The sequence below is a fragment of the Erpetoichthys calabaricus genome, chromosome 2 (genome assembly GCF_900747795.2).
Source record: "Erpetoichthys calabaricus chromosome 2, fErpCal1.3, whole genome shotgun sequence".
Classification (NCBI taxonomy): domain Eukaryota; kingdom Metazoa; phylum Chordata; class Cladistia; order Polypteriformes; family Polypteridae; genus Erpetoichthys; species Erpetoichthys calabaricus.
Window position 1 is genome coordinate 323,058,380 of NC_041395.2, and position 26,369 is coordinate 323,084,748.

The following is a 26,369-nucleotide window of genomic DNA, read 5'->3' on the forward strand; positions in this document are numbered from 1 at the left end:
GAGATTTCCCCCTATGGACCAGCCTCTGCAATGTCTATGTCTGAAATTGCCACATCAGGAGTTGACCCTGCCCCGTCATTAGTTTGTGGCGTCTCTTTTCTGAAAAAACTGAGCAGTGTTGTTTTCCGAACATTTTTTTTTTTTTTTTTTTTACTCATGTTGGTAAAATGTTTTTGTGGAGAAAATTAAAAGTACCTATGAATAAGACTTTTGAGTGTGAAAGTGGGAAGCCTGTTGGATATTCAATGCACACTTACACTACGGCAGGGCAAGATATGAACAAAAAAAGGAATGGCAGCTGGGTCACTGCAACAAAACCCTCAGCAATTCAGTGACAAAAATTTTGCTCAGGACACATTGTGTGCTGCAAGGGTTTCTACACACTTTATGCAATATGGACACCGGTCCAAATATGAGCAAATATAAAAACGGCAGAGGGAGTCACTTTAACAGGAACCACAGTGAGTGCTACAAAGATTTTGGCACACAGAACACATCTAACGCTTAAACAACTGTATATAATATATATATTGGTTTACTATGTACTGAACAAGAAGAGAGCTGCTGTACGCTACAGACTGCACGGACACTGAGAACAGAGATGTCACTTCCTGACTCCCTTTTTCTGATATCTGACAGGCTGGTTCCAATAGACTTTTTTTTATTTTATCAGTCCTCCTCTCGCCCGCCCATCTCCACATCCTCTTTGCTAGTGAACTGCCGCTCCACCCCTGCTATTACCATTTACAGCCCCCTCTTGAAAGCCCACCTCCCCATACTCTTTGCTTGTGAACTCTGCTCCGCCTTGTCCCCGCTATTAGCTTGTTCAGCATTGAGTGATGGTAACATTCCGCCCCTCGCCACATGTGATCCTGCTTCTAAAATATTTGCCCATCTGCCCTCTCTTCCCTTGCCATCTCTGCAGCTCATTAGATCCGCCTGTGCCTGTAGATCTGTGGTTGTCATCTCTCCAGCCGGGCGCTCGACTAAGTTAGCCGGGTGGAGCGCTCGGCTAAAAGACACTAGGGAGAACACTAACCTGCATGTCCTCTCTCACCACATTCATAAACCTTCTTTTAGGCCTTCCTTTTTTCCTTTTCCCTGGCAGCTCTATCCTTCACATCCTTCTCCCAATATACTCGGCATCTCTCCTCTGCACATGTCCAAACCAATGCAATCTCTCCTCTGACTTTGTCTCCCAACCGTCCAACCTGAGCTGACCCTCTAATGTCCTCATTTCTAATCCTATCTATCCTCGTCACACCCAGTGTAAATCTTAGCATCTTTAACTCTGCTACCTCCAGCTCTGCTCCTGCTTTCTCGTCAGTGCCACCGTCTCAAACCCATATAACATAGCTGGTGTCACTACCGTCCTGTAGACCTTCCCTTTCACTCTTGCTGATACCCGTCTGTCACAAATTACTCCTGACACTCTTCTCCACCCATTCCACCCTGCCTGCACTCTCTTCTTCACTTCTCTTCCACAATCCCCATTACTCTGTACTGCTCATCCCAAGTATTTAAACTCATCCACCTTCGCCAACTCTACTCCCTGCATCCTCACCATTCCACTGACCTCCCTCTCATTTATACACATGTATTCTGTCATGTCCCTACTGACCTTCTTTCCTGTCCAATCCAGAACATATCTCTACCTCTCCAGGGTCTCTTCAACCTGCTCCCTACTATCGCTACAGATCAAGCAGCCGAAAGAAGATTTGCATGACTGATGATTTGATGAAGATATGGTCTGTCAATAGTAGACCATAATGAGTCCACTTGTTTGTTTTTATATGGAAACACCAAATTATGTGCATTTTGTTTTTGCATTAATAACTTCATTTGTTATATATCACAGATAAGTGCAAATATCTGAACAAGTAAACTTAGTGATTCCATCTGAAAGAGAAACGTATACAGTATGGTGTTCGAGTTGCATGATAAGTTATAAGAAAAGAAACCAGAAATTACCTGCCGTACTGTATGAAGCAAATTAGAATTGGAGTGATTGGAATGTCAAGAGTCCAAAACAATTTGTCTGTGGAGTTTATATGTTTTCCCAGTTTCTGCATGGGATTTTTCTCCCACATTCTCAAAACCATGAGTTTAATGGCTCGTTTATACTTCATGATCAGAACGTGGACGCATCATGGCTGCCACGAGTTCCCAGAGTTCATTTCATGCGTCCTCTGAGCAGGTTCTCAGAAATTAACGCGACACGTGCGCAAGTTGCAGTACCAGCAAAAAGTCTGGGGGGGGGGGGGGGAGGGGATTGCATAGTGTTCTAAAAGTTGGAATGTGACGTCGGAGTCTCTACTATCTACTTGTGACAGAAAGCCACTTTGCGGATCCTACGAGATCGATGTGAACGCTTCGATGTTTGTGGTGAAGCAGAATGGCGACATACAGATGCATTCGTGGTGCTTTTATATTCAAACATCGCATATTCCTGATCATAATGACACGATACATTTTAAAAGTCTCACATACCGTCTTATGTGCCGTCTTTTTTGTTTCTCTGGCTTCCTCTGGACCTGACAGCAGCGGCAAACAGCAATAGATCACCACACTGAGCACATTAAATGTATGATATTCCAACTCTCTGCACATTTAGAATCCTAAGATTTATACTTGATATCACTTTCATGATGAAATGCATTAAAGTATGTATGTTACATTTTACAGATAAATTGTTAATTTCGTTTAAATAATGAACACTGTTAATGATTACACACATGGGGGTGACACGGTGGCGGAGCGTTATCACTGATGTCTTGCAGGGAGTCGCGTTGCTGGTATTCCCTGCCTGGAGTGTACATGTTTTCCTGTTGGGTTTCCACAGTGAGCTCCGGTTTCCTTCCAAAGATATGCAGATTTGGTGACACTAAAATGACGCCAGTGTATGTGTGTGCTTGTATTTACCCTGCAATGAGCTGACTCCTCGTCTAGGGATTATTTGTGCCTCGTGCCCAATGCTAGCTGGAATGGACACATCCCTGGATTGATGGATTTAATCATAAAACATCCTTTTCAGAGATATTGTGGTAAGGTGTCATCGGAATTTAATGGGTGTTCCAGGCAATACACAACACAGCGAAGCCGAACCTGATCTCACCGTGATAATATCTCGCACTGCCGCCTGGTGGATTCTTCCAGATTTACGTAAAGTACGCGTGGAAGTATAAACTATAAATGCTTGCATAGCAGGAGCGTCCGCTGCAGCATGCATCGCGTCGCGTAAAGTATAAACCTGGCCTAAGGTTAACAGGGATTTCATACTAGTGAAATTTCACAATATTTGATACCAAAGCAAAAACAGAAATCCCTTTTACCGGCTTTTTAATTCAAAATACCTCCATTTTTCAGGTGGACAGTATTGTTTTTTTTTTTTCTGTAAAAATGTAGTTTTTGTGTAATTCTGTAGAATAATAGTAACATAGTAATAGTAAATAATAGTAACAACTTTAAAGTACTTTTAGGTAAATTTAAGTAGTTTCCCAGCTATTATTTGAGTAAACTAGTATTGTCATTCATAAATATCTAATTACAGTGCAAGACTTGAATTTAATATGTGATATAGGATTTTCTCCAGTTTTACAGCAAATTAGGGAGGTGTTATAATTTTAGGGTGATCTCGGCATAGTGGTTTTGAAAATATTAGCATGGACTACCTGATTTATCTTAACTCTTTTAGGGCTAATTTTTTTTTGTTTCTTTTCTCCCAGGGCTGAATATTTTTCCAAAAACTAACTTTTTTTAAAAAAAAAAAACACAAAGCAATTGAAATCAACAAAAAATATTTACTTTTGACAAATGTTACTGTCTTGCATGTTGTATGAGCCTGCATACTCTATGATTTCACATACATATCACATACATTTTACACAGCAAAGTCCTGCAAAGCCTGATCTCGCTCAAAGCAGCCAATTTCAGTCATTGCCACATTGCACTGCTTACAATATGTGTTGCTTTGGTGCCTACTTTTCAATTGTCTGTTGCTGTACTTTCTCACATATATTGTTAGTGTGTACTGTAGAGAGACAAGTCACCCGTTTGCCATCGTGCCATGCCACTGCCACCAAGTTTTCTGAATAAAACTTTGCAGCAGCATGTACCTATCATCACGCGGCATAACCTGTCCAAAGCCACCAGGGGACAAAGCACGTTTGGACCAATGCTCTCTGAAGTTATATCTCCAGTTCTGTCCCATCTCTATTTGTAATGCCACAGCGCGCTTCATCTCGTCTTTTGTTGTGGGTTTCCACTTTGAAAAATGAGAATGCGATGCAAGCGCAGCCCGCGATTCAAAAAATTTCTCTGCCTACCTGTTTGTCTCATCTGACAGTAGCTGAAAAGCAGCATCAGGAGAGAGCAGCCTGAAGTAGTTCAGCAGCTGGTGATCTGTCGTGTCCAACAGCAAGCCATGCCGTCTTGTGAAGTCCGGTAGCCCACGGATCAATGTCTCTGTATTCCTCCCACGCGAACTTTGCCGTAGATGCATCGGCTGCACGAATTGTTCAGCTGGCAGCGGATCAGCTGGCGTGGCATCGGCTGGTGTCCGATCAGCTGATGCCGGCTTCTCACTCTCTTGTTCGATCTCCTGATCGCTGTCAATAAAATCCAATTCTGAAAAATCAGAGTCCGACTCCGCGATAATGCGCAAAACATGGTCTGCCGAGTGTTTTCTTTTCTGCACTCGCTTCGCTCCCTTGTGACATGTCGATGCCATCTTGCCTTTGTTTACATTTCGCAACTCACGCACACGCAAGGATTAGTTGCCGAGTCAACGAGTCTAGCATTCCTCCAAGCACAGAGGGAATGCCTGCGACGTGACAGTGAGTTTTGTCGCCATTAACAGCTGATTGTCGCCCTCTATCCCTCTATGTCGACTTTTGTCGACATTCGCCCTCAACCCCTCCTGTCGACATCCGCCCTAAAAGAGTTAATTAAGGCACATTCCAGTTTTATTCTCTGCCCAATTATTTAATGTAACTCCAGAGTACTGCTTAAAATCAATACTAAAAATAATTAAAACATTATTATCTGTGCTGTTGAATCAGTGAATTCCAAGATTACTTTTTTCCCCCCCTTTAAACATACCCTTTAAAGCAGTTTTTATTACAGCATGCTTTTAAAATCTGCCTTGTCAGGTAATCATTCCAGTAGGTTTGTAAACTTTGGTATTGTAAGGTTTATATTTGCATCCTTAGCTGGTTTAAAAACAAACAAAAAAAATGTATCTGTTTTAAAATGTCACTCTTTAGTCACATTTATTTCAATTTTAAATGTCTCAAACTTATGATGCTTTAATTGTCCCACCCTCAAATACTGTATCTCCATCCTTATTACATTACACCCAACTTCTTGGCTAACTGTGTGAAATTAGACTTGTCTGTTTTACATTAATCCATTATTAGAGCTGTTGTGAAAACAGCATTTGTTGTTCTGTTTTCAGAGTATCTTGAATGAGTGTTCACTGTGTAATTGTCTAGCTTTTGTACAAATCCAGAATTAGAAAATTAATGGACTGCTTTTACTGTACTTGTTTTCAGTTGTAACTGAGTGACTGCATTACATTCTAATATGTACACATGTATGTTATACTGCATGTGTTTTCACTGCGTTCATCATGTTATGAGTTATTCTCATAAATATCAGCTTGCCTTTAAATACCAAACAACTTGCGCAAATTAAGCATTTGTAGATTTATATTTGATATGCAGTTTTGTCTGCATTTCTCTAACTGGAGTGTCTGTGTTGTACTTCTGTTAAAGCAGAATGTCATATTACTAAAGAGACTTTGACTTGTAACACTAAATGAATTTTGTTTTGGTATTAACAAATGGTTCAACTTATTTCATTACTTCTTTACACAAGTTAAGCAACCACTTTGTTTGAAACTTGTCTCGATTTATTTGCTATAACTTTTTTTTTTTAACACGGCTGGTGGGGGCAGTTTCCTTCTACATTCCACAGTCCTATATGTGTGATTCTGGATGTGTTCGCACCCTGAACTGTATGTGCTGATTAGATTTTTTTTATTTGATCTGATGTGATATTTTTTTATTTTTTATTAAAAAGGATAAGCATAATTCTCATGCCTCGAATACAAAGCATTTTCATGTATCAGTTCAGATGTTTTTTCTTTTCAAGATCTTTTGATGTGGTGCTGTAGGAATGTGAGTCATTTTCACATGTAACTTTTACTCAAGCTTTTCTCACATGTTATTGTGCATTGTGAGGTAATATGTCCACTTGCAGTTAACTCATCATTGAAGGCTCGAATTCACTTGGTGGTACTAATGCTGTAACAAAAAAAGGTAGTACCATTATGTTTTTGCCATTTTGGAATCAACTTGGTACGAGAGTATCAATTCTTATAACATCCATGTTATTTATATATTCCAAATTGACCCAAGTGTGAGAATGTTCACAAGTTCACTGGTATCCTGTCAGGCACTTTCTTCAACTTTGCTCTGGTAGCCATTAGCTAGAAGTGCCCTGTTATTGTGCCTTGTTTTGTTGCACCTTCATTCATGCAAGAAGGTCTCCTATGAATGGGATGTAGTCATAGCTCATGGTAGAACTCAACCTGTGTTCTGATACTTTGGAAGTACTGTACATAACGGCTGATGAGGCATACAAGTGTAATTTTGAAATAAAGGAATACATACATACTGTAAATATTTTGTTCATTAAATACAATCTCTGGATTTTTGATATTTTCCTGTAGTTCTTTTATTTCTTCATTACAAAATTGCTTGTTGTGTAGTGAATTCCTGCTACTTTGTATGGGTGCTGACACATTTGGGGTTTACCCAGACTGACCCACTCTTGATTAATTGACAGATCATTTATATCTCTTAATAGTTACAGTATGTAGGAAGCTAATTTCAACATCTTAGAATAATTAGGGTGATGTATAGAATGTTTAATACAGGGACTGCGCATTTACACTAATTTTGATATAATTCTTTTCTGCAGACTCTGTCGCCAGTATAATTATGAAAGCAGACTCTTATTCTTTTGTGAACCTCTGTATCCTTGGAAAAAGCATGATCAATTTATTTTAGAAGCCATTATTGTAAGGGTGCCTTTTTAATTCTAAGCACGTACACTGCTTTATAGTTCTGTGATGATCTTCACTGTAGACTGTTATGAAGTATTTATTTATTTATTTATTTATTGTCTATTTTCAGAATGTCATACCCAGGCTATCCACCTTCTTCTGGCTTTCCTCCTTCCTACTCTGGATATCCTGTAAGTTCTTTAATATTATATTTGTCCTATTTTTAATGTTTTGCCTGAAGCACCTGGCTCCTTTACTGAGTTTATTTTGAATGTGGTTATTTGTATATTGGTAAAATAAAAATTAAATACAATTGACGAGGGTAAAATCTGATTTTCAAAGATCCATTCCACAAAATGCAATAGAATGCACTGGAAGATTATCCTAATTTAGTAATGCCTGTTCTTGCTTAATGATGGCATCTGCTTTTTATTCAAGCACATTTACTAATTAGACATTTCTGTTGACCTTCTGAAGTAATTTAAACATTGTTTTCCTTTTTACATTTAGTGTGCCAGTCAAAAAAGTTAAATTCCTTACAGAATTAAAATGTTTGCCAGGCGTTGGGAGTGTCGCAGACAGTAGTTGATTCATATCTCTGTGCAAAGGTGGAAAGTGTGGTATTTAGTCAAAAAATTATTTAAAAGTCCATCTGTGTCAAATAAACAGATTTCTGAAAATGTTTCCAAATTGGCATCTCCAGTGTGCTTCATACATGCTGTCTTTACAAGACTTTGTCATTCATGGCCAATATGCGTTTGAAGTAGATGTGAAATTGTTTTCCATCTTTTAGACAGGCACCTGGTTGCTAAAGAAGAACTTTAACATGAGTAATGCCTATCAAAATTTGAAAGATCTGATTGGTTTAGTGTAGAGATAAAGACAGCCAAAGTTTCTCCACAACATGAAATACATTTTGTTTAATAATATTTCAGCAAGCCATAAATGGGCAAATTTGTAACCACCAAAAGGACACCGGAAAAGAAAACAGAAGAGAGAACAGACACTTACTCATAAAAACTGTACTATATATGGCAATAAAATTTGAAAGTATATGTTATTGTACACACCAACTGTTTTTCAAAGTTAGACATCCAATACTAAATAACAATCCTTGCAAATTGACATTTTTAGTAACATTAAAATTAGTGTCAACAAGCCCTTTTTTATAGCCTCCACATCCCAGAAACTAATGAACATACAAGCCTAAAATTTTGCACACTAAGTATTGGGTACAGTGACATTGTTGCTGTTGATTCCATGTGGATTGGCCGTTACGTCAAACTATATGAAGTGGAAACTACTAATGTAAAAGTGCAATTTAATTACTTTTAGGGGAAAAAAAAACTAAATTAGAAATATTGTTGTTCTTTGGAAAGCATAACACAAGAATAAAATGGACTTTATTTTTCAAAGGCATTAACATATATACACACCTACAACAACAACATTTATTTATATAGCACATTTTCATACAAAAAGTAGCTCAAAGTGCTTTACATAATGAAAAGAAAAATAAAAGACAAAATAAGAAATTAAAATAAGGCAACATTAGTTAACATAGAAAAGGAGTAAGGTCCGATGGCCAGGGTGGACAGAAAAAACAAAACAAACAAAAAACTCCAGAAAGCTGGAGAAAAATAATAAAATCTGTAGGGGTTCCAGGCCATGAGACCGCCCAGTCCCCTCTGGGCATTCTACCTAACATAAATGAAATAGTCCTCTTTGTAGTTAGGGTTCTCACGGAGTCGCTTGATGCTGATGGTCATACAGACTTCTGGCTTTTAATCCATCCATCATTTTTGGAACATCATGGTGCGCCACCACCAAAAGGACACCAGAAAAGAAAACAGAAGAGAGAACAGACACTTACTCATAAAAACTGTACTATATATGGCAATAAAATTTGAAAGTATATGTTATTGTACACACCTAGCAAATGCATGGTAAGCAGAATCATCCCTGAAAATTGGGTAACAATGTGGACTTTGTATTTTGAACATAGCTAGTCAATTGTACTTGTTACGATCTACTGTGAAAGTGATGAAAGTTGAATCTTTACTAAATAATGTAATTTTTAAAGAGGAAGTATTTGCATTTCAAAATACTTTTTAACAATATAATTCCCTACATAATCTACAGTAAAGTAGCGAAAGTAAATATAATTCACTTATCTACACCACAGACTCCATAGAGCTCAGAATATTTCAAACTGCATTTAGTGTATTAAACTTTCTATATTTGCCTAGAATAAAAACATTGAAAGTCTAAAGAGTTCATTTGTTCAGTAATTACAAAGATTTGTCAAGGTTTTTATTTTGGTTGGTTTCATTAGTTTGTGTGTGCTTGTGCAGTGTTTCAGGGCAAAGGTAGATATTCTTAATAATCATTGACAGTTTGCTTAGACAGTAAAAGTTAGCAATAGGAATTTTGTTTGTGCTAATGATTGTGACTCAGTTTCAGCTTACAGTTCTAATGGCATGTGGTTATGCAAGCCAAAAAGCTTCTTTGCATATGAGTCACTAAGCCTGTTGTGGCTTTCTGTGGATTGATGCCATTTAGCGTCATCTGTCCACAGCAAGTATAAAACACGATCTTGTTGAGTTTAGTTTCAAATGTAATGAACAGCACCTGTACTGTATTTTGCTCGTTTTTATAGGTAGCTTTACAAAACAATGTATTTAGTTTTATTTTTTTTAATTGAAAGCTTTTTGTTATTAAACATCAAGGATATAAATAAAAATAATAATTGTATAGTGGTATTTACTGTGCGAGGCACTGTTAAGCGTAGTGACTCATTTGGGGATTCACAGCAATATCCCAGTAATTGTACTACCAGTCTTGTGCTTTGCAGGCCACAGTGCCTAAAGGAGTGAGATAAGGAGGTGTTTTTCTTGTCTTTTTAAAGTTTATGGTTTTAGAAATGTTTTTGTCATTTGGACATGTCTCTTTTCTCTAGCTGCCTGCATGAAAAATATATGCCAGTGTGCACAAGTGAGAAATGAAAAAAGTCATAGGTTAACCATCACTAATTTGGTATTGTTGGGACCTGTGAGTTTGCCAGATCATTGGTGGTTAGATTTACACACTCTGTTTACCCAAAAACTGTAAAAGTTCTAAATATTGGAGCGCATCTCCAATACAAGACACTCGTTGGCATTGTAGATATGCCTCAGGACCTAATTTTTCAACAGAAAGTAACTTTGCTAACTCCTCAACAAATGCAGCAGCTGCTTCCTTTTCTGGTGAATATTTTTTGCCACACAATCTATGCAACTTTAAGCCATGTTGATACATCACCAGTGAAGGCCACCCCTCATCCTGATAAGGCACTGTGTCTGGAACCGGATGATGTTCTACGGACTCTGAGGAGAATTAATCCAAGGAAAGCTGCGGGACCAGACCAGATACCAGGTTGTGTACTCAAAGGATGTGCGGAGCAGCTGACACGTCCTTACGGATATATTTAACATCTCTCTGTGTCAAGCTGTTGTGCCATCTTGCTTTAAAACCTCAGAAATCATCCCAGTTCCGAAAAAACCCATAGTCACAACCATGAATGACTATCGCCCTGTAGCCTTAACATCAGTAGTGATGAAATGTTTCGAGAGGCTGATCAAGGACCACATTACTTCTGTCCTACCCTCCTCTTTTGACCCACTCCAATTCGCCTACCGCTCCAACCGTGCCACAAAGGATGCCATATCTATTGCACTCCATTTTTCATTGGAACATCTGGAGAATAGAGACGCTATGGTCCGCATGTTGTTTGTTGATTTTAGTTCGGCTTTTAATACCATCATCCCTCAGAATTTGATCAGCAAACTGGGCCCATTGGGACTGGGCATACCTCTGCAAAACTGGATATTGGACTTTCTAATGGGTAGGCCACAGTACGTACGGGTAGGAAAGAATAAATCAGATACCATCTCCTTGAGCACAGGTTCTCCACAGGGGTGTGTTTTAAGTCCCCTCCTCTTCACGCTCATGACCCACGATTGTTGTGCCAAGTTCAGCACAAACCAAATTATTAAGTATGCGGACGACACAACAGTGGTGGGTCTCATTCGAGGTGACGGGGAAGGGGATTACAGAGAGGAGGTGAAGTCATTTGTGGAATGGTGTGATAAAAACAATCTGATACTGAATGTCGAAAAAACAAAAGAACTGGTGATTGACTTCAGGAAGAAACCGCTGATACACATCCCGGTCTACATTAAGAACAGTGCTGTGGAAATTGTGCAGTCTACTAAGTTCCTGGGAGTTAATGTGACGAACAACCTCACCTGGTCCCTGCACCCCTCCTCCGTCATCAAGAAAGCTCACCAGCGCTTGATCTTTCTGCGGAGGCTAAAGAGGACCCATCTCAGTAAGTCAGTCCTCACCACTTTTTACAGAGGGACCATAGAGAGCGTGCTAACCAGCAGCAGCTCTCTGTGGCAGGAGAGCTGCAGCGCTTCGGACTGGAAAGCACTGAGGAAAGTGGTGAGGGCTGCGGAGAGGATCATTGGAGCCCCGTTGCCAAATGTACAAGATTTGGCAAAACAACGCTGTCTGGCCAGAGCTGTGCGGATTTCTAGAGACCCTACTTATCCTGCCTCTGAACTCTTTTCCCTCATGCCCTCAAGCAGAAGGTACCGCAGCCTGAAATGTAGAACTACCAGGTTTAAAAACAGTTTTTTTCCTACTGCCATTCGTCTTTTAAATGAAGCATTTTAGTATTTTATTGTAGGCTGATTGTAACTATGTGTTTTTATTAATGTCTTGTGCATCGTATTTTCGTTCTGCAGCACATCTTGGATGTTCTGCTAAATGACAAATAAAATTGAATTGATTGAATTGAATTGATTGATAAAAACACTGAATCCAGCCTTCACTACACTCGCACTTGTCCTAGTTCTTCATGAAGACATTTTGCTTGTTCCTTCACCTATCCTCGGACACAAAGCTAAAACCACATTATCAGCACTTTATCCAATTCTGATCTTTTTCCATCTTTCATTGTTTTTGTTATGCCCATCTATTTCTTTGATCCACTGTTAACAAAAGAACTGGGAATATTTTTCTATTTCTTTATGTCATACATTGTTGGAGAGCCAGTGTGTGGTATAAGTAGTCCGCAGCTGTAAATGAATGACCAGTTTTTAAATCTGCCACTCACGGCTTGAAGGTGGGGGTGTGGTAGCATAGCGAGACTGGTTCCTGGGAGCAATGCAGGTATGGGTGTTTATGTACTGAAGTGCACAGGTGCGGGATCGCCCGTGTCTGTAATCGATGCCGGGAGCTGCTAATCGCCACACCTGTTCCATGTCCCCATTATTAAAGGAGAAGTGTGAGTGCAGAGAGGGACAAATAAAGCAATAAGGTTAAAGAGCGAAGAAGGCAGGAGGCATTAAGTGCTAGTGCGTGAGTGAGTGAGAGCAGGCTCGCTGGATAGCAGGCAGCTGGGAGGAGAGCCTCTTGGGAAGAGTGTTTGGCCGACAGTCGATGGGGGCAGTAGAAAGCGGTTGCTCCAGCTGAGCAGTTATGAGGTGCTGGAGGCTACAGGCAACTCGCCACATAAACCTGAGGAGGCTTGGGAGGGAGAGCACCAGTGTGAGCGACCTGGTCACTGGGGACCCAAGTCTCGGCCTGGTGGGACAAGTTGTACGTAGCCAGGGGATGGAAGGCAACTGGACCAGTTGGAGGTCAGCTGCACCTGTGAATTGGGAGACTGCCCTTTTGCAAAGCCCATTGGGATAAGCACGGGAGCCGCCAGCTGTACAGTTTCCAGGCTATTTATTTTAACCTCGTTTTTATGGATGTATATGGGATTATTTTAACCTCCATTTTTTATCAACTCATTTTATGGGTTTATTGTTTATTTAACTTTGAGCACTGCACTATTTTATTTGAACAGTGTTGATTTTTTTTTTTAACTGTTTTAATAAAAGCACTATACACTGCTTTTCACTATCCTCTTGCTCAGAGTGATTTGTCCCCATTTGCACAGCTCATCACGTTTCTTTACTGACAGTGTTGGGTTCAAGGGACTCCCCAGAGCTGGAAGAGGAAGGATGGAACAGGACCTGCACCATCACACAATGTTACATAATTCACAAAGGCTTCTCATAGACACACCATTGTCGAGTAGTTTTTATTTATTTATTTTAAAGTTAACCTTTATCTTTTATGAACAATGTACGGTGCTTAAGCTTTTCACCATGAGAAGAACTTCCTTTTCACATTGGAAACATGACTGGGGCCTAATGTGAGCAGATTATAATACATGCAGGAAAACCAGTAGGAATGGCTTTCCAGGGTTTACAAGTTTGTGCAAACCACTGATTCTGTGACCAATGGCACCAAAACCAAAGAGGCAGGTTGGTGCTCCAACCTAGGAAATTTGAAATTATGTTCATGGAAATTAGCGGTGGAACTGGATTGCTGATAGTCGACTTGTAATTTTTAATATGTTCAAGTTAAGTTATTTTTTTGTTTGTGGCTGAATTCTTGCTGGTTTGGTATAGTTTAGCTCAATCTCGTAATGAGAACACATGCACATGTTCTAGGGCTGTGCAATTTGTGAATTTCCCCTTGGGATTAATAAAGTATCTATCTATCTTATATGGTCAAAAATGTTATCAGTTTACAGTGAACCCTCGTTTAGCACAGTTAATCCGTTCCAGACTCTACCGCGATAAATGAATTTTCGCGAAGTAGGATTCTTTATTTATAAATCGAATATTTTCGCAGTTAGAGTATAGAAAACCTGTTTACAACCTTCTAAATACGTTTTTAACATTATTAGAGCCCTCTAGACATGAAATAACACCCTTTAGTCACCATTACACTCGCATTACCCAATATATTAGACAAAATAAGACATATTAGACGTTACAAATATCATATTATTATTATTTGTACTGTACATTTAATTACACACACACACAGTTCTTACACACAACCACTAACCTATGAAGGCACGAGCTCAGTAGGAGAGTCTTCAGGTTGTAAGCTGGAGCGCTGACCACACCCTCAGAGGACACAGACGCCCCTGGGAAAACCCCCGAAACAGCTGACAGTCTACCTTCACATTGCTCCTTACCCTTCTTACTTGCGCTATAATGCGCGATAAACCTCTCACACGGTACTCTGCTTACTTAAAAGTATTGTGCAGCGCCTCTCAGCTTTGGAATTGGTGGTTTTGTTTCTCTCTCTCTGTCTCTCAGACATTCTCTGCTCCTGGTGGAACTGTCATCTCTGACTTGTCATGGAGCACGTTTAAACTTTTGAAAAGAGACAAATGTTTGTTTGCAGTGCTTTGAATAAAGTTCTTTTCTTTCTACAACCTCCTGTGTCTCTGTGCAAATCTGTGACCCAAGCGTGACAAGGTGGTGCAGTATCTTCAGCAGGTGTGTCGTTGTCTTCTTCCGCTGAAGGAGTACTAGGAGTAGGCAGTGAGTGTTTGGGTGCACGGCTGAAGAACATCTTGATAGGCAGTTGCTGGCGCTGTCTTCATGTGTGAGGAGGCTTTTGTAGTGTACTGTATTGCCATCTTTGATCATATCCAAGAGTTTCACCTTCTTCTGGATGGTAAGCATCTTCCTCCGGCGCTTAGTTTCATTGTCAGAAGGCTTAGAAAAAGCAGCACGTTTAGGAGCCATCGTGGGGCTTAGATAAAAGTTCTCAAAAAGTGCACGCGTAGTGACGTAAGCGTGTATGAGAAAAAAACGCAATAGAGTGAAGTCGCGAAAGTCGAAGCGTGATATAGCGAGGGATCACTGTATTTAATAAGTTTAGACTATTATATTTCCTCATGCTCAGGTTTATATTTAAATAGTATTTGAATGCAGAAGAAACCAAAAGGCCTATTTGTTACAGTGTAGTATACAGCAGCAAAGAAATCAAAATTGAACATTGGCCAGTATAAATAAGTAAATACAAATCTAAATTTTGACAGTCTTTTAGGCAATTGCTGTAACAACCAACAGTTGATTGAACATGTTACAAGACATTTATTAGACTTTAAGGCAATGACTTTCTTTTAGTCAGTGGAAACAGGAATAAAAAATTAAGTGTAAACAATGAAAGGGGATGTAGCATGTTAGCCTCATATGGTGAACCACATGGTTTTATTTTGTTAGGTTTTTTTGCATATAAATCCTAGTGTCTCTGGCTTTGAGATGCTCTGTGCCAGGATACAATGTCACTACTTGTACTAAGATGTTAAGTTGGCAGCAGGAATACACAGGTACTGTTTGGCCAGAAGTGTCTGGTAAAAGATGATTTGTGAATAGTGAGCCAAAAATAAAAAAAGGAGAAAAAAAAATTATTCCTATTATCCATATTACTAACCGAGAATGGTAAACCGGATGGCATGGACGCAGGTACACGGCGATGGGACCATGAGACGTACTGCGCAGGCGCGTACAGCTCAACTAAATGTACAAACACAAGCCCACCTGGATAAACAAGGCGCCCATAGCTAATGACTAACGACAGCCACACAGAAAAGAGGATTCTGCACTGCACCCCAGAGTCAAACGTAACACACTACGGGGTCCGCAAAGGTCCACAAAGAGAGTACGGAATATATAAGAGCACACCCATCGAAAAAAAATCAATCGTGTAAAAGCACATAGTACACACACATCTTGTGCTCTCAGCGCATATAAAGCATATAAGGACAATACGGAGAATAGAGACCCAAAGGCATTGGAGAGGAAAAAAAGGCAGATAAGAGATTATGAAAGCAGTGGAATTCGAAAGGCTCAAACAAACGATGGCGCGATACACATGCAGACAAAGGTACAGAATATGAAAGCAGTGAAATTCGAAAGTATTGTAGCGTCCCAGCCAGGTTGAGGGCTTTTTGGTTTTAAGTGACTGTTGGGTCCGATTGAGGGAAAGCGGAGTACAGCACAGAGGACTGATAGCGGGGTATTGATTTGATGCGGTGGGGGGGGGGCGTTGGAGAGGGTGCTAGAATGTTGTGTTTGGGGTTAGGAAGTTAGCGATTGTTCAAGTAAAACTTTTGTGACACTTTATCATGTCAGTCACTACAGTATCAAAGAAAAGATAGAAACGATTGCATTACCGCAAACAAAAGGTGAATAATCATCAGAACCAGGTGTAATTAAAAAAATAGCAGGACAAATTGAGGTCTGAAAAAAAAAAGTAGACAACAAAGTCTTTTCGCATTCGCATCATTCAATGGACAAAACGTGGATTTACACAATAATGGACCATACGCTATGAGAATCTGTGGTCCCACAACAGTTAAAGGAATGACAAGTTACATTTCAAAGAGTACACAATTCGGTCGGGTGTATATTGATGATCTCGGAGAAGCGATGCAAAGTTTAACAGGCAAAAAGAAAGGTGATGTATATATTCCGCGAATAACATTACACACCAAAGGAGATCATGATATGCCATTTGTAGTAAAATGTTTACAGTTTACCGTGAGAATAACTTTTGCTTTGACAATCAATATATCACAGGGACAAACAAAAAAACACGGATTATTTATTACAGAAACAGAAACAATATTCACTCACGGGCAGTTATACGTTGCGTTGTCACAATGTGTCTCCAAAAAATATTGTTTTTAATGAAGCTTTAAAGTAAAAGTGAAAATAATGAAATTGAAACAATTCCAAAAAAAAATGTAAAATTGTATATCCAATTAACCAAACACAGGGGTTGGCGAGCGAAGCGAGCAGGGGGAGTTAGTAAAATATTCATTATTATAGTAAATGTGTTTTGTATTTGAATGGAAGGATGATTTCAAGTAAAATACAAAAGAATGCACAACTATCAGAAGCATCTACCAAGGCTTGTTTATACACAAATTACATATGAATTAAACCTGTAATAAAAAATTAATACAGGTGAAAGCCTGTTATAGTGAAACTCACGGGACCATAATTTTACACTAATTTTTTTGTTATAACGAATATGGGGAAAATGCATATAGTATTGTGACTGGGTCTGCTGGTAATTCCCCATGTCTGATGGAAGCGGTGCTTCCTCTGCAGGATCAGGGTTACCGGATACCATGCTTCTCACACAATGTAACATTTAACACTGGGGTTAGATCTGTTCTTCCTCACACTCTCCTGATCTGTTTTCTCCAGACCCAGTCTGCCACAGAAGTGATTCTGAGCCTCTGGTGTTCTTCTAATTAGAAGATGGGAGATCAAGCAGGATGATTGCCCGTCCTGCAGCTCCTATTCTAAATGAAGTCTTGAGACTGCACATGTCTTTATACATTAATATAAAGTACCTGTATTTTCCTTGGAAACCTGGACTCCTCTTCCTGTCTGTCTTGCAACTCTAACGCAAGCTTGACAATGACAGTGTAAAAATACAGCGCTTCCTAAATTGTAAAAAATTTTATTTGTAACTTTTTTTTAATAGAAATATAGGTATGAAAACGAGACAGTAGACGAAGATGAGATTCCAAATGCTTTTGCCATGTAATTTTTTCTTCATTCTGGAATTCTCTTTTTACGGTTCACTGAGTGTAGGCTTAAAGCACTGTAACAGGTTTATAGGTAAAATGCAATGTTAAAATTGACGTAGTTATTAAATAATACATACTCGCAAAGACTGATTTGTTTAAACATTGGAGGACAAAGTATTTCCAAACTGATTTAATATAAATGAGTCCTAATATTTGTCCATTAATATTACTGTTGAACTATGGCCAGTTGACGGTAGAGGAGTGGGGAAAACAAAAACCTTGGGGGTTCAGTCAGTTATAACAGAAAATGTCAAAAGACAAAGTCACAGTAAATAAAACCACATAGAAGTAGTGGAGTGGCACAGCAGCACACAGAAAAAAAGGATAGTAATGAATCACAATTGGTGTAATACTTAATTTTTACACAAACGACCAACCAACAAAGCCTCAGCCAGGGTATGCTAGCATAAAGTAGTGAGTATTCACCCTGGATTTAGAGCGTACACTGAAGAGTCATCTCTTACCTGAACAGGCACTGCTTTGGGGCCTGTAGCTAAAAGCTTATCCTTCTACCTTCATTTTGCTAATCCTTTGGAAGTTTACTGAACTGGCAGATGGAGATCTTAATGTGTGCTCTGGTTCATAAGTAATAAAACAATTCAGATAAATAAGCAGGGCCTTGGCCATTTTAAGGTTTTATGTGGAAGAAGGAACAGCCTTACGCTTAACTGGAAGTCAGTCTAAAAACTTGAGCAGGAGTTATGTGGTTGTACTTTCTAGTTCTTGTAATGATTCATACGGCAGCATTTTGAATTAACTGATGGCCGCATGAACAACTACAGACATCCCTCACCTATCGCGGGGGTTACGTTCCAGAGCCCCCCGCGATAGGTGAAAATCCGCGAAGTAGTGACCTATATTTATTTTATTATTTATACGTATTTTAAGGCTTTATAAACCCTTCCCACACTCTTATAAACCTTTCTCACTCTCTTGTTAACCTTTCCCACACTCTTATAAACACTTCCTATGCTCTTAAACACTTTCTACATTCTTAAACACCACAGACCAACACTGCACGCAGCGATCAGACTTCGATGTGTCTGCACTCGCTTTGTTAAGGGGGGCAGCTGAACTCCAGCTGAGCAGAAATGGACTTTGTGCTGCTTCTGCCAAAATGCCTGCTTGTCGCTCTGCGCGTTCGGAAGGAGGAGGAGGAGTGGGGGTGTGTGAGGGCTGAACGCACGTTCGCTCAAACCCTCCCCTCCCCGGAGGCGCAGTACGCTCCTGCCACTTCGCATTGTCAAGGGGGTGGGGAGCTGAATGAACGCTAAGGAGAAGTGGACTTTGTGCTGGCTTTGTGCTGCTTGTCGCTCTGCGTGTCAATAATTTAAAAGCCTGTACAGCACCTATTTTCCTGTCTCACTGTCTTGTCTTGCATGAAGTTAAAATGTTTTATAATAGTGAGATGTTACTCATATCCATAGCCCGACATCCACATATCATATGTGTTAACAAAGTGTGTTTTATAAGTTTACATGTGTTTAAAGCATGTGGGAAGGGTATTTTAAGGCTTAAACTATAAAATGTTTATTTATATGGTCTTTCTATATCACGGATTTTCTCCTGTTGCTGATGGGTCTGGAACATAACTTCCGCGATAGGCGGGCAATCACTTGTATTTAAAAACCCGTGAAGTCGTGAATCCGCGAAAAGTGAACCGCGAAGTAGCGAGGGATTACTGTATTTGAAAAGCCAGCAAATAACACATTACAGTAATCAGTATTATTAGAAATAAATACCTTCATCTCATTATTCCCCATGTTTAGAAATCAATTTTCCAATATTTTAAGCTAGAAAAAAGAGTTTCAGATAGTTTTTTGATGCATGTTTTAAAAGTCATGCTAGTGTCAAAGATAACACCTAAGTTGATGCCGATTCAGCAAAACTGATGTTTAGACCAACGGAGTTAAAAAGTGACAGAATATTGTTGTGGCCTGCATCATTTTCCCCCAAATAATTTACATTCCTACAGAGAAGTATGTGGTGGGATAAACCATTACCTTTTGATTTAAAATCACAAGGTTGTGGCCTTTATGGTTCTCTTATTAGTCAGGAAGGTAATTTTGCTGCCATGTCTTTGGATAAAAATAAAAGGTCCCCTCCAGTTTGGTTGGAAGGGTATTTCTCTTGAAAAATCCAGCCCATTCCCAAAAATCATCCCATTATTTTTAAATGCTATGCTTTTATTTGCACACCAGGGCTCTAACCAGCAGTCAAAAAAACACAAATTGCTACAGAACACATCCTTTCCATATAATCTTCGAAAGGGAACAAGACAATTGAGTTCCAACGTTTTCTTTTAGCTTTGGTGCACAAAGATAAAACATTCCTCTTTAATACATCTGACTGCTGCAATGCTATATCATTAATGCTGACATGTTGCCGTAAGGTGAATATTTCATAGTCTACCAGGAAGTCCAATCTTGCCATAATGTCAAATACCTTTCTCGCAGAGATCCATTTTACTTAAACTATTGGTTTGATATGGTTTGTAATTCTAATGTGCTGCTGAGTATGCATCCTATGTTTGAATTGGTCACCTGCGTGCTGAGAAACTAAATATTGATTCCTTATACCACATCTTGCTGTTATCCATCCTGGTCTGAATTGGTTCTGCTGATTTTGGCCATACACTGACTACATTTGGGCCTTCAGAAGATGAACCCAAATTCTCTAAACATATAGAGTCCTTCCATTTTTTTGGTTTACCTAATAACAATCAGGTTACTAAAGTACCTCTCCTAAGCATTTTGTTTTTCCCCCCAACCAACCCTAAGTTAACTTTAAATTTTTGGTATGTTTAGCTACAGTATCTGTACTATTGGCAGATAAACCTAAGGTGTACATAACTGCATGACAAACAACATATAAACGTACCCTCTACAGGCAGTGAACGGATCGAAGAAACGCCGCACTAAACGAAGGCCGGTTTCGGTTTGTGTTCAGTAACTTCCAAAATTACTGCCCTTACCAAGGGAGTTCAGCTGGTTGGCCTTGAGGCTTTCACTGTAGGCTGGGTGACCTACTTCACTCTGCTTGTTTCTTGCCTTGTCATGTATTGGTGTTTTACTCAGCTGGATTTTATTTTTGGTTTTTCACATGCTTTTAAATTAGTTTTCTACTCCTGGTAAGGTATCATATATTCTTGTCTACCACTGCTAAACACAAAAGGTGAAGGTTATTGCCAAGTTTGAGTGAGTTGGCACAGACCTGTGTTTTAGTGACACGATTTCAACATCTGTAAAAGTAATTTATTGTAATAAGGGAGTATAGGCTCGACATGTTCTGGTGGGAGCCATGTGCTTCTGGCAATACATTTGACACAAGCTGAACATGCAAATATGTTTCTCTCTGATTTCGGCTGTCAGGAAAAACCTGTTTCTAGATATTTAGGAGTAAGAAAAATTCTTGAATATAAATCATTTTCCTTCCTCTAAATAGAAAAATGGAGTTTAAAATTACAAGAGACATGCAAGAAGATTAAAGATGCTAATACAACAGCATCACCCGTTTTCTATTTATTGTTCCTCCAAATTTCAGATACGCATGTTTTTCCTTATTTATGGAGTTATAGCTTGACAAATTGGGGGGGAAAAAAGAGCGGCAAAATATTATGAAAGCAGTATGAACCAGTGTTTCAGTTAATGGCCCCTAACAATATCCAGGCTGCAGGCTGAAGACATTGGTAAACCATTCCAGATAAGAAAGTTGCATTGTTTTCTACATTTAATATGTTTGGTGAGGCATTTGCAAATGTTTTTAGTCTTGTATAATGATCACAACTCTAATGAAACTACAGGTATAAAAATAATTTGAACAATACTACCAAGCAGCAGTCATTTGTTCACAAGGGAAGTATTAATAACTGATTAAAAAAAATATAAATTTCTTCAATTTGAATATGGTTCAGCACTGGGTTTTTAAAACTCGAGACATTGTCTTTAAAACCTAATTGATGCTGATCACATTGAACTCCCATCACATTAATCTGCTGAGCCAAAAAAGTATTTATTACTTCAGTCTTAGCTTTAGGTAACATTTTTATGAATAGCTTTATTTAGGATTACAGTGTATATTAAGAAGGTATTGGGGGTAATTTTGCCTAAAAATCACGTGTGTGACTTGTTCAGCAAATTTTGCATAGAGAGATAATAGTGTCAGCCATTCGCATGATACAACTTGAAGTCGAGGTGGTAAAGATCAGCATGTTTCCAATGTGAATGTAATATTTACTGTTTTGCATATTTGGAGTGAGTTGTTGAAGATCTTTTTTTCTTTTTTTTTCTCCTTCTAAAGTGTTTAAATACTAATGTTTGCCATTTTTTTCCTTAAGCCTCAGGGTAGTGGAGACTCTATGTATCCTCCTGCCGCTGGACAGTTCCAATTTCCTGGGGCACCTGGAGGCTACCCACAAATGGGTGGTTCAACATATCCCCCTGGACAGGCAGGCGGGTTTCCTGGAGCTGGAGGATTCCCACCACAGCAGGGCCCAGGTGGCTATCCTGCTCCTGGAGGTTTCCCACAAGGTCCAGCACCTGGTGGATACCCAGGTTTTCCTGGGGGTAAGCATCTGTATTTTTAGAACTTCACGGATTTAATATTATAATTTGAGTTAATCCTAGGGAATCTGTATATACTACACACCCGAGACATGTTAGCACAAAGTAGTTGGGATGTACAGTTCAAAAAACTTTCCATAAAAATAACTCCAGTATATGCTTTAGATGGAAACCATGTAAGCTGTGAGATAATAAAATTAAGCTCAAATATCTTGGTGCCAGAGAGTGGCAACATGTCGCATGTTGATTAGCAGCTGCAAGTAAGATTCCATGTTTTCTGTACACATGACAGTAATGATACTCTAAAATAGCTTTGTAAGTGTATAGGAACAGGTAAGTGTTCTGTCTGCAGAAGTTGTGTTCTGCTCATATGTAGCTTTGCAAGAGATCCTCTCATCCTGCTTGTCCACCTCGTCCAGTTGCCTGTCCCAGGCTTACAGACCCAGCCTTCAGAGCCATCTGTTAATTACTGATGGGACAGGTCTACTTGATGTATGTTTTCTTAGCTACATTGCTGTAACATGTCAGAGACTCCTTGCCATAAAGATCTGCTGTTCATGTGGTTAAACCACATGCACGTTAACTGTTTTTTTTTTTTTTTTTTTTTTTTTTATAAAATAAATAAATTAAAAATTAAAGGCTCTGTCATGTAAGTGTGCTACTATTTTTGTGTACTATTTACTAATTATGTAATTTGTATTTGTTTGTCTTTCTTGCATATAACTGCTAATTTTGACGTCTTGTAAAGCATTTTGGGCTACGTTGCTTGTGTGAAAATGTGTTGTAGAAACAAATATTGCTGATGTTAACTGAAGGCAAACTATTTGAAGGCAATGTCTGTGGTGGAATCTTATTTGAAATTAGTCTGACATATTAATGTGTCAAGTTATAGGGTTCCAACTATTATTGTTTTTTACTATTCATGTTTCCACCAGTTTCCTTGATATGCATTTTAAGGATACTTGAAGCTGATTGTTCGTTCGTTGGTGTGTGGAAGGGCAGGTCCACAACTTAAGAATCGGGAGCCAGTTTTAAAATAAATAATCGTGCCCTGCAAAGTGCAAGCTGTAATCGGGCACGTGTGGAAGCACAAACTCACTTTGCTCAGAGGATGATGGCCTGAGGTGCTTTGCTGATTGCGTAGGCGAGTGCCTATCAGACAGGTACCTCCATCGATTTTTTTTTTTTTTTTTTTTTTTCCCCCCCAGAGGGTGTGGAACGTTCACACTTGTGCCAGATTTGCAGTAGTAGTATATGAGGACCCTGCACAGAACAGAGAGGGGGAGAAAAAAGAAATGAACAGAGGTTAAAGGAAGAGAGAGAAGAAGGCAGGAGGCAGACAGAGCCGGTGTGTTTGAACGAGCTCAAGAGCGGGAGAAGGCAGGCAGCTGGGAAAGAGAGCCCATTGAAAGGGGTGAGCAGCTGACGCCCAGGGTCTGAAAAGGTCATTGCTCCAGCTGAGCGGTTTAGAGAGCCAGAGTGATGTAGTGCAGAAAGGGGTGACTTGCCATTTAAGTCCAGGAAGGCAGCGGGGGTCTGCAAGGCTCAGACTGGGAGCCCTATTGTGAACGCCATGGCCACAGGGGACCGGAGCCGTGTTGTAGCCATGGAACGGCAGGCACCCAGACCTGTGATAGTGTTGGCTGTGCCTGTCAATAGAGCATCTCCTCTGCTGCATGGCCCTGTGACGGATAAGTGGAGGAGTCGTCGATCTTAAAGGACGCACTAGGTACTGTTTTGATAGAGATGGATTATTTATTGAATGCACATTTTGCCCTGTACTGTTTGAACACTGCTTTGTTTTCGGATTTTAATAAAAGCACTGAAGCCCTCATGCACCTACTCCTTGCTTTGTGTGTGAGTCCTCATCTGCTGACTCATCCCTTGGAAATGGTTATTGGCGGTGGCAGGTTCAAAAGGCTCATGGAGGGCAGTGGTAGCATGGAGCCGACCTGTACCGTCGCATGGTGTGTTTTTTACTACTATTGTCTTAAGCCTAGATTAAGTAAAGCAAATGTATGATGCTTACCCAGACTGTTCAAAATAAAACACATGGGTGGTTATTTCTGGTTTACGTGAAGACCGTATAAGCAAGCCATCATTAAGCATAGTTAAAGTTATGGAGTTCAAAAAAGGCATGAAGTGAATGTGTGTCTTGTTATGAAAGTGGTTCGGGGGTGAAGTTTGTATTTATATGGTTGTAGAAAACAAATGGTATAAAATAATTACCCGGAAGTAATTGGATTTGTAGTGCTACTGCTATGATGATGATGTTGAAGTGTTGACTCATGTTAAAGATGTTTCACCTGCAAAATGTGTGGCTGTAACCGTTTAAAAAAGTTTGCATGTTCTGTCAGCTTTATCATCAACCTCTGGATTACTACAACTAGAGTGTTGGTGTTGTTTCATATTTGAGTCCGGTTCATATATACTGTGCCACCATTTTTAACCCATTATAACTTGCTTTTAATTGTGCATACACAGCTTTCTACTTTCTCTGGAATTTATGGAGAAGTGCCACCAGTAACCAGAAAGAGATCTGAGAAAATTAGACTTATGATGCAGTTTAAGCTACAGCAGGTGTCACGTTTTGAGATATATTTGCCTTTTAACTGTCCTGTGTTTATAGTTTCCCTCCTTTATTGCATCTTATATTTTTGTGTGCTTTTAAAATGCCTTGTAATAATGTGCTTAATGAAAAAAATCATGAAATTGCTAAATGCATCGCTTCAGCTGCTGTGTTTTAAGATAACACTGTTTTTAAAAAAATAAAAAAAAAATAAAATTGCTTTTTGAATTTATTTTTCAAGCATCACCTGGTCAAGGATATCCAGCTGCGCCCGGAGCACCAGGTTTTGGAGGCTATCCACAGCCCCAAGGACAAAGCTATGGAGGAGGCGGAGGTCAAATGCCACAGCCTGGTAAGTCAGTTTTACAATCTCATGTATGCTTTGCTGTATGCAGTCATGGCTGCTACCCTATGACAAAGCAAACTCTTATTATTCACTTTGTGAAAGCTAAACATAGCCTGCAGGGTGTGGCACATAAGTTAGCACTTGGTCGTATATGTTAGAATGACAGATCTGTAAGTCATGTTGCCTAAAGTGAATTTTAATTTAGTATCACTAATGCAGCCAACTGTTTTTAGTCCTTTTGGATTTATGTTACCAGTTGCATGGATCCAGTTACCATTTAATTTTGTTTTGGGAGACATTGTTTCTTGTTAACATAATTAAAATAATGAACATAGCACACATAAAGTGGATATCTCTTAGATGGCTTTTGATATTTTCAATGTTTTTATTGAATATTGACAGAATTTTCACTTAACTTCAGGTGGCTATCCAGGGGGGCCAGTTCCAGGGGGGGCAGTTCCCGGGGGACCGATTCCTGGCCAACACCCAATGCCCTCACAGGTAAGCTTATTCAAGATTGGAATGCATTGTTTGCTGAGGAGATGAAATACTAAGCGGCTTAAAATGATAGAGCAGGTTTACGGTAAATAATTAAAGCTGTAGCCACCCCACCCATAATCTGGAGTATTAAAAGTTTTATGATGCCAATCATATTTGTTGCTTGGGTTTTGTATGTTACGAAATCAGACTGATGATTGATAACCTTATCTGCATTCTTGAGGATGATTTTTTTAGATAGTAACAGAAGAAGAGATGGCCAGTAGCTCATTTACATTCAAAGATGTATGTACAATATGCTGTGTGTTTTGGGATGTAAAGTGCCTCTCTGGGGAATCGCCTTTAAATGCTAGTTGAGCATATGATGCCGCTGATAAATTTTGCAGTTCTTATACCGGTCATGAAAAATTTCCAAGACTTCAAAATTTTATCTCAATAATGTACCTTAATGTTTTTATGTATGGTAAATCTCAGACTTTAGTGACATGCTATGATAAGTCTCTGAGCACCAGCCGTATCACCTAGCAAAGACAAAAGCTCTCGGGTTGCTACACTATTTACACTGAAAATGCTTAATAACTTTGTTTCATTGTTCATAGACAGACTCTGACATTTGAGTGTGACTTCAAGCTCTTCTGGAATGATCTATTGTAGGAATGTCATAAGAACTGATAACATCAGTACCAAGTTGATGCCAAAATTCTGAATATGTAACAGTGCTAGCCTTTTCTTTACAGTATCTGTAGTGCCAAGTAGAAGTCTGTACCACACAAATGATTTTGGAAGGCACAAACAATAATGCATGATAAAAATGA

General features: G+C 39.3%; 1 protein-coding gene across 2 annotated transcripts in view; it reads left to right on the top strand.

Annotated features, from left to right (window-relative positions):
• The window catches only part of LOC114647308 (annexin A7-like), a 61,756-nt gene that overhangs the window by 17,757 nt on the left and 17,630 nt on the right, over positions 1-26,369 (top strand). For both annotated transcript variants that reach the window (XM_051923469.1, XM_028795990.2), the window contains exons 2-5: positions 7,200-7,260; positions 21,916-22,144; positions 24,952-25,062; positions 25,478-25,557. In XM_051923469.1, the coding sequence (XP_051779429.1) occupies positions 7,201-7,260; positions 21,916-22,144; positions 24,952-25,062; positions 25,478-25,557 (480 nt within the window). In that variant the 5' untranslated portion in view covers position 7,200. The remainder of the gene's footprint in view (positions 1-7,199; positions 7,261-21,915; positions 22,145-24,951; positions 25,063-25,477; positions 25,558-26,369) is intronic.